The sequence below is a fragment of the Medicago sativa genome, chromosome 2 (genome assembly GCF_051527215.1).
Source record: "Medicago sativa cultivar Bolivia chromosome 2, Bolivia_mono, whole genome shotgun sequence".
NCBI classification, from domain to species: Eukaryota; Viridiplantae; Streptophyta; class Magnoliopsida; order Fabales; family Fabaceae; genus Medicago; species Medicago sativa.
The window spans coordinates 7,630,925-7,640,284 of record NC_140750.1 but is presented as its reverse complement, the minus strand read 5'-3'; the positions used below and the strand labels follow the sequence as shown (position 1 = coordinate 7,640,284).

Genomic DNA, 9,360 nt, shown 5'->3' with positions numbered 1-9,360 from the left:
TATAATTGTTGTTTGTTACATGCATTATACCTTTAAACAATCAAACAGGATATTGAACCAACAAGACATCCGAATCATGATTCAATTGATTTAAAGAGCTTGAACTAAGACGAAATTGAACCGCTCGATAATCGAACCACAAACGTTATCGGTACACAATTCAAGCTAAACAGTCAAGTTTGATTTTTAAATCAATCTAGAGGAATTCCTTTTCAAGTGTCCAAAACTTGTATAACTATAATCCTGGAAGAAACTTTAGGAATTTATATGCCCAATTTCAGACTTAGTCTAGATTCAGAAATGATAAATAAACATGCAAAAGAAGGAGGGAAAATATAATAATGCTCAATCTGAAAAGGTGTCTAAATGTTCCATTAAATATATAATTTAGAACTATATGTTATCTATATTATATGGATAAAATGCAAAATTCATGTACATGTAGACTTGACAAAATGGAAAAGACTACAACCATTGTCACCTAGGTCCAGAAAGTTCAATTGCTTCAATAATAAAAGAAGGTTCTTCATGAACATCACTATAATTTTGAGAGAAACTGCAAGTCCTTTCATCATATAGGTTACTCCCTCCTTGTGGTTCCTCTGGCCTCACTGACAATCCTATAAGACCTTCAAGAATCTTCAAAACTTCTGACATCTTTGGCCTCAAACTAGGAAGAGATTGAGTACACTGCAAAGACAACTCGACAGCTTTCTCTAACTCTACCGGATCATAACATCCCTTTAGATCCCTATCAACTAACACTTCCAGCCGCTTCTCCTCAAATAAAGTTCTGGCCTGCATGATTGACCAATATAAGCGACTTACTCAAAATCTATGGTCAATGCAAAGTTCAAGATAAAAATGTAAAAGTCATGAATTTCATGAAACTATATTTTGAACACCATACACAACAAGCTTCATTTTTTATAGGCAAATGTCGTTAGGTAGTAATATGTTAAGTTATTGGTCAGGGTTTGAACCGTAAACGTTCTTCTCAAACACTTTCGACTATTCCAGCTCAACCACTTTAGCTACGCCTTCAGGACAATTTCGACAAGCTAGTTTTTATAAAACTTTAATTAAAAAGCATCATATGGTCTCAAGTCAAAGCTTATTTATAGCCATCGTGTAAAGATCAAGAAGACAACGGAGACATTTGTGATAGAAAGGTGAGCTTTCAAACAAAATTGAAAGTTACTTACCCAATCAAGAATCATTCCCTTTTGGACCTGAACATTTCCAGCATCCAGTGCTTTTTGTCCTGTTATGAGCTCCAAGAGTAATATGCCAAATCCAAAAACATCTGTTTTTTCAGAAGACTGTCCAGTTGAGAGATACTCGGGGGCAATGTGTCCCACAGTCCCGCGTACTGCAGTAGTTACATGTGAATCCCGTTGATCTAAGAGCTTAGCAAGACCAAAATCTCCCACCACAGCTTCAAAACTTTCATCTAACAAAATGTTTGCAGCCTTAACATCCCTGTGGATTATTTTTGGATTGCACTGTTCGTGCAAATATAGAAGCCCGCGCGCAGCCCCAACAGCAATGCGCATTCGTCTGTCCCAATCCAAACATGGCTTTCCCCGGAAACTCTCTGCTCAGGAATAAGAGTTAATCAATTAAACTCTATTGACACTAGATCACAGCATAGGGAAAAATGTATTTCATAAAGAATTTGCATTAATTTGGAGGTACCAAAATATTTTTCTATAAAATAAATACTAGATAAACAGTTTAACAATTATTACAAACCTCTTAAGCGATCAGCAACACTGCCATTAGGCATGAACGGATAAACGAGTAACCTTTCATCCGGTGTCATACAAAATCCATAAAGACGCAAGAGGTTACGATGTACAGCCAAGCCAATCATCTCAACTTCGGTTTGAAACTGCACTTCTCCAGTATAATTAGGATCTTTAAGCCTCTTTACTGCCACCAACATTTTGTTTGCAAGGCATCCTTTGTATACAACACCAAAACCACCTTGTCCAACGATATTTTTTGAAGTGAAATTTCCAGTAGCAATTTGCAATTCACGGAAGGAGAATCTCTTCAAATGACCAATGCCAAATTCACAATCTTGCTCCACTTCAAATGTAAACCAGTACTTGTCAGAATATGTGCATGTTTTGAAGGGAGGAAAAAAGAAAAGAAGTTCATTTCAGGAAGTACCATAAGATGAATAGAGGATGCGTGATTTGTACCAATGCAACCAATAGACGAGTAGCATCACTGAAATTACAAATGCGCAACTAAAGCCAATAACAACTGAAAGCACCACATGGTGATGACTGCTGACTGGCTTTGATGACCCTGTATCTGCAAGTGAACCATCTTTCACTCCTACTTCAATTCACTAATTTATTAGAATTTTGATAGATGCAAGTTAAATGTATACCATTTACTGGCTTCGAACCACCCATACAAACTTCTGAGGATGATGTACAAAGGAAGTTGTTTCCTGAAATACTATGAACAAAAAAAAAAAAAAATGTCAAGCAATGCAAGAAAAAGTTAAAATTTAAAACCAACAAAGAGTGTCATGTTTAATACATTAGTTGAATACAGTACAAACCATTACAGTGATGTTAGTTTTAAGCAACCATATAACATCAAACTAGTGCATCACAATTATTTTTCCAAAGAATATTAAAATTCACATGGTAAATGTGAGGCCAAATCATATATCGTTAAATAAAACTCACCTATAGCCTTTTGCTAAAATTTTTGGAGTGGGGCCACTAAGATTGTTGAATGACAAATCCCTACAATATGTGGAAGGGTTATTATACTAAATTTGAAGTATTTAAGAGCCAAACAAACAGAAACAAAAAACTGTGACAGTGCGTACAAGAATGAAAGTCCTGTGAGATTAGCAACAAGTTGAGGGATCTGTCCAGATAGTTTATTTTTGCTGAGCCGCCTGAAATACTTGGCATGAAAAAATTAGGAAGGAAACAAGTAGAGCAAGGCTAACAAGTTATATAATAAAGAATCGTCGTCGCTGAATTTAGTTGTCAAGCAACACTCACAAGTAACTAAGATGAGTCAAAGAGCCCAACGAACTAGGAATGTTCCCAACAAGCTGGTTCTCGGAAAGATCAAGGGTTTGAAGCGCTAACAGGTTTCCTATCTCATCCGGGATAGGACCAGATAACTGATTGTTCTGCAATAGCCTAAGATAATACGATGAAAAAACTCAGTGAAAGTAAAGCTGGATAATGCGAATAAAGTCCTGAGATTGCAACTCACAATGTTCGGAGGTGACTCAAGTTTCCAATTCCGGAGGAAATTATTCCAGATAAACCTGCACTGGCCATTTCCCTGACAATCACCATCACATATCAATAACTTTACAAATTAAAAACGTAATGCCATTAATAACATTAACACCTCAAATATCAGAAGAACTGATAGTATCAGAAAAACACTAATCGTTCCTAGAGATGACAATGCTAAACTGCAAAATCTGTTGCATTCCTCACAGCCAAAAAATTTAAAAGGAATTAAGCTTAAGTGTATGTTTGGTTTCAATTTTGGAGGATCCAAAATTGATTCAAAATGTGAAGTATTAATTGACTTGTTTGAATGTTATTGAGAAGAATTGATTCTAACATGAAGCTGGAAATTGGAGTTTTAGTCTCTACAATTGATTTTTCACTCTCGAATTTATTGTTCAACTCATTCTTACATCTATTTTACATTTATAAATCACTTTACATTCAACTCACTTATAGCTTATAAGTTATATCTATTTTACGTAATTGATTAATTTAAAATCATTTGTTGACTTTACTGAACCAAACAAACACTAACAAATTGAAACCAGAAAACACACTTACAAGGAAATGACATAACCCTCAGAAGAGCAACCAACCATGTTCCAAGTACAAGGATCAACCGAATTAATATCCCAACCATTCATAGCATGCAACCCATCATTCATCTTATTCTTCATTGACATCAAAGCAGCCACTAAAACATGTACAAAAACAAAACCAAGTTAGCACAAACAAAAAACAACAAAACAAAACAAAACAAAACAATCTCTCATAGATGAAAATGTAAAAACCTTCATAGTTAACACCCTTTGGAGAGAGAAGACTTTGACTACCCTCAACAACCACTAACACCAAATGTAACAGAACAAAAAAGGTAACAAGCCAAACAAACACTTTAACACGTTCCATGAAACAAAAAAACTGATTCAAGTAGTGGGAAACAAAAAAGTTTGAAACTTTTTTAGTGGGATCTTCAGTTCTAAGCTTTTGGAAAAGCTAATAAATGCAATCAAGAAAACCCTTTTGATAAATCTAGCTTCTTGCCTTGAAAGAAGTGAGGTTGAAAAAGATAAAAGAAAATATTTATAAAAATTAAAAAAGGAAAATAATCATTTTTTTTTTATCGAGTTTCAACGAAGTGTCAAATATAACAATATCGACATTTATCAATTGAGTTAGATGCTACGGACAATGGGATAAAGAAAATGTATTAATAAGAAGATGGTGACTCGTGATATGGGAACATGGCAGTGTTGGTCTCATGGTTATGATCACGTGATTGTTATGTTGTGGAAGTGTCGTGTATGAGAGAGTTAAAACTGTTGGATTTAAGGTGGTGATTGGAAATGGACGGTGGAGAGATTTTTTTTTTTTCCTGACCCGGTTCCCAAAAAAATTTCCAAATCTGACCCCCTTTGACATTTAAATACAGAAATGACCCCCTTTCTGGTTTTTTTTTGTTTTTGTTTTGTCGTTTTCCTCATTACCGCAGTTTCAAATTGCGGTAATGAGCCGCTTTTCTGACACACGACCAGGTGAGAGCAGGTTTTGTCTTTTTTTTTTAAATTTTTTTATTCATTACCGCAGTTTGGAATTGCGGTAATGAATTTTTATTTATTTTTCGTTTTTTCTATTTTTGGCACAATAAAAGCAATATAAAATTCATCCAAATTCACAATCATTTTTTCATACATTTCTACCTCTTTTGCATAGTGAAAATAGACGTTAAAATCACAAAACTGCCTAATGTTTTTAAATGACGAAATTTAATTAAAGGTAAAAAAAAAGGTCATAAATAATTATAAAAGATTGGTTGAACACTGTGAAGCCCGGATACGAGATACGATACGGATACGATACTGCACCGATACGCCGATACGGAAAAATTTCAAAAATCATGATACGATACGGCTGGGATACGTTAATAAAAAAAATTATATAATTAAATGTACAATATAATTATAACCACTTTTTTAATATGCAAATATATTAAAAAACAAAAGAAATCACTCATAGGCTTGTAGCACATCAACATAAATATAAATAGGGAAATGTTAACGAGTGCCCCTGGGACACTCTTTAAGCACTTTAAATGGTAAGTTTTATATGAAAAGTTATGTAATGAATGCATTGAAAATTGTAATAGTTGACTTTTTAAAAGAATAATTTTCAAATTTGGGATGCTTAAAGAGTGCCCCGAGGGCACTCGTTAACAAGACCCATATAAATAATATTGACAATTAAGAGAGTGATGATTAGTCAATTACATACATAATATATCCCAAAAAGAGCACCATCAGTGCTATACTATATCTGTTAGTTTTATACCTTATCGATCCAATAAAGAAGCACCATATTCAAAAAAGAACACATCAGTACTCAACAGTTAAGTTATTTTAGTTAACGTTAATTGGGAAATATTGGGGCAGGTATCGGTGCATGATAATTATCGGATACTCTATCATATATAGTATAGCACTGATGGTGCTCTTTTTGGGATATATTATGTATGTAATTGACTAATCATCACTCTCTTAATTGTCAATATTATTTATATTTATGTTGATGTGCTACAAGCCTAGGAGTGATTTCTTTTGTTTGTTAATATATTTGCATATTAAAAAAAATGGTTATAATTATATTGTACATTTAATTATATAATTTTTTTATTAGCGTATCCCAGCCGTATCGTATCTTGATTTTTGAAATTTTTCCGTATCGGCGTATCGGTGCAGTATCGTATCCGTATCGTATCTCGTATCCGGGCTTCACAGTGTTCAACCAATCTTTTATAATTATTTATGACCTTTTTTTTACCTTTAATTAAATTTCGTCATTTAAAAACATTAAGCAGTTTTGTGATTTTAATGTCTATTTTTACTATGCAAAAGAGGTAGAAATGTATGAAAAAATGATTGTGAATTTGGATGAATTTTATATTGCTTTTATTGTGCCAAAAATAGAAAAAACGAAAAATAAATGAAAATTCATTACCGCAATTCCAAACTGCGGTAATGAATAAAAAAATTTAAAAAAAAAAAGACAAAACCTGCTCTCACCTGTTCGTGTGTCAGAAAAGCGGCTCATTACCGCAATTTGAAACTGCGGTAATGAGGAAAACGACAAAACAAAAACAAAAAAAAACCAGAAAGGGGTCATTTCTGTATTTAAATGTCAAAGGGGGTCAGATTTGGAAATTTTTTTGGGAACAGGGTCAGAAAAAAAAAAAATTCGTGATTGATATGGTTGTTGTAGTAAAACGAGGTGTGAGCGAGTTTGCGTATGGTAACGGACAGTCATGGCGCGAAAAATATAGTATTTTTATAGTTTTGTGATGTTTGGACATTTTGGGAATTGCATGTCTCGGAGCTCGAGGTTCTCTTGGTTTGTTTGACTGTGGAATGCCAGCATTATTACTAGGACTAATTTTCCCATTAATTTGCATAATGTTTTTTATTACTACGTTTGCACAAGGTGGTGCTGGAGTATTATGATTTGTTACACTACCAGTACTAGTGACATACACCCTCCGGTCACTATTATAAGCAAAAATCAACATTCTAGGTTCATTCATTAAATGATGTATGTAGTCTAATAAAGACTACATACATCATTTAATGAATGAACCTAGAATGTTGATTTTTGCTTATAATAGTGACCGGAGGGTGCACAGAAAAGAGCAACACCGAAAGGGAATTGACATTAATTTTCAATCTCTTCTATTTTTTCTTGGTAAATAGTTACAGAAGACTAGATAGCAATATTTTTGGTAATAAGATTCACTTTAAATCGTTATCCTTTCGTAATAGTATTATTGTACGTGTAATTGGAACTTGGAGGAAAAACAATCCTCTCTCATGTCTCAATTATTGGCAAAAGTTTAATTTCATTCAATAATTAATGCATTTGCTCTAATTACATACCAAACACATTAGTTTTTTTTAGGGTTAAATATGTTTTTGGTCCCTATATTTTACACGACTTTGAATAATAGTCCTTGCATTTCAATAAATGTTTTTAAAATCCCTACATTTTACTTCCGTTAGTACAATTGGTCCTTGCCGTTTATTTTTGCATAATAAGCTAACAGAATGCTGACGTGGCAAATTTTTTTATTTTATTTTATTTTTCTTATCAAAATTAAAACTGGGTTTGGACAAAACGGTTCTATTTGACCCAGTTCATATGAATTTAACCCATGTTCATCATTTTTCCACCATGCTCATTGTTGCTGCAAGTTCCATTCCAGAACCCATAACCCTAAAATCATTTTCCAGATGCTCTCTTCAGCTCTCTCACTGATATCTCTCTCTTGTAACCACCCATCCTCTCACACGACCCTTGTCCCTCCACCATCTAGCCACTGCACTATAACCATCTTCGTCACTCTCGCCGCCGTAAGCGTCGCCTTATCACAAATCGAAACTCCCATCCTCTTCGCGCTCCACCGTCTCACCACCACGCCTCCACGCTGTCCCCATTGCAGCCATCACGATCTTACCATACCCATACCACCACCATTGTTGTCGATGCTCAGATCTCAGAGGGAAGAAATTCGCTGAGATCTCAGATGGGTTACTGCAATATTTTTGTTGTTGGGGTATACAAGAGATGAAGAAATCCACTGAGATTAATGTTGTTGATGGATCAAAGATCATGAAACTATCAAGCAACGATGTTGTCTTTAGTATCCCGTTACCGAGGCTTAGGTTCTGTTTCTCTATTTTGATTATGTTTCATGAATTGCAAATGTTCAAGTTGCCTTTGATTCTGGATTTTGTTTGGTGAGTTTCAGGAAGAGAAAAAAAAATACTTTGGCCTAGTTTATTAACGTAGCTTTTGATATATTATTTATTATAGGATTAAAAAAAAAATATCCACCATTATGCCACGTCAGCATTCCGTTTGGTGATTGGGAAGAAATTGACGGCAGGGACTATTAATGATAACGGAGTAAAAATGTAAGGATTTTAAAAACATTTATTGAAATGTAGGGACTATTATTCAAAGTCGCGCAAAATGTAGGGACCAATAACATATTTAACCCTTTTTTTTAAGGGCTCAAATAAAAAGTAAACTCTTGTTTATGATAGAGCTCCGAGGGAGCAACATTTTAAATTAAATACTTCCACCGTCTATGTAAGCACCCTTTGCATCTAATAAAAAGATGCTTACATATAGGGACGAAGGGAGTATATACTAGAGCATTCTGTTATATTCAAGTCATTACCAATGGATGTTCTCGTGAGCTTAGCTCGGTTGATATAGACAATGCATGAAATATGCAAGGTCCAAAGTTCAAACCCCGGCCATACAAAAAAAAAAGGTCATTAACAATGGATACTTCTGTGTATAACTATTTTTTTGTGGGGGGTAAGGGGTACGAGTAAACTATTATTCTGAAGGACTTATGGAAATAACAATTTATGGACATATGTGGCTATACAGACCATTGCTATGACCAGGGTTTCCACTCCAAATTATCATGTGAAAACTCATTTTCATTCCAATTACACGTACAATATCTAAAAATCTTACCCAAAATTAGCTAATTTTAAGATTGTCAAGACCACATCATTCACACCCTTCACTTAGAAGTCTATCCATTTTAGAAAAATCAAAATGTTACGTTCAATATCTACTGGTTAGGCTTAAATCTTAAGATATGAAGTTTTGCACATCTTCAATGTATAGATAATGAAAGGCCAAAATAACATCCATAAAACCTGGCCAAAACGGATGTTTTATACAATCAATATGGAACAAAAACATAATATTGAGCTAACAGCTCGAATTTAAATAATTAGAACCTATTTGGATGAACAGTTTTATTTGCAACTTATAGCATAAGGGATTATGCACGAGTCATTTCTAAAACATGGAATAAAACACCATCAAACTGTTTTTGTATAATCTATAAGTTGTTTTCATAAACTATTATGAAGAACTTAGAAATAAGCCAAAAACAACTTGTGAATAAGTTCACACAATTAGTATCACAGGTGCTTATGCTAGTAAATAAGTTCCAACAAGTCAATTAAAACAAACATTTAACAAATAGTAAAAACAAATG

General features: G+C 33.9%; 1 protein-coding gene across 1 annotated transcript; it reads right to left on the bottom strand.

Moving 5' to 3' along the window:
- Positions 1 to 351: 351 nt before the first annotated feature.
- On the bottom strand, positions 352 to 4,587 carry LOC146944129 (Leucine-rich repeat protein kinase family protein). The gene is made up of 11 exons (XM_085742541.1): positions 4,079 to 4,587; positions 3,849 to 3,981; positions 3,259 to 3,330; positions 3,039 to 3,182; positions 2,858 to 2,929; positions 2,712 to 2,771; positions 2,405 to 2,475; positions 2,179 to 2,325; positions 1,756 to 2,094; positions 1,206 to 1,597; positions 352 to 798 (listed from the first exon to the last, which is right to left on the bottom strand). Exons 1-11 carry the CDS (start codon positions 4,194 to 4,196, stop codon positions 478 to 480), a joined length of 1,869 nt encoding a protein of 622 aa, XP_085598667.1. The 5' UTR covers positions 4,197 to 4,587; the 3' UTR covers positions 352 to 477.
- Between the last annotated feature and the right edge of the window lie 4,773 nt (positions 4,588 to 9,360).

What these genes read in the sequence shown, in the direction of transcription:
- LOC146944129 (XM_085742541.1), bottom strand. Translation starts at nt 4,196, where the DNA reads ATGGAACGTGTTAAAGTGTTTGTTTGGCTTGTTACCTTTTTTGTTCTG. An exon ending in TGTTGCTGATCGCTTAAGAG is followed by an intron (nt 1,598 to 1,755) that starts GTTTGTAATAAT and finishes ATTCCTGAGCAG; the next exon opens with AGAGTTTCCGGGGAAAGCCA. An exon ending in AGGGAATGATTCTTGATTGG is followed by an intron (nt 799 to 1,205) that starts GTAAGTAACTTT and finishes TCAATCATGCAG; the next exon opens with GCCAGAACTTTATTTGAGGA.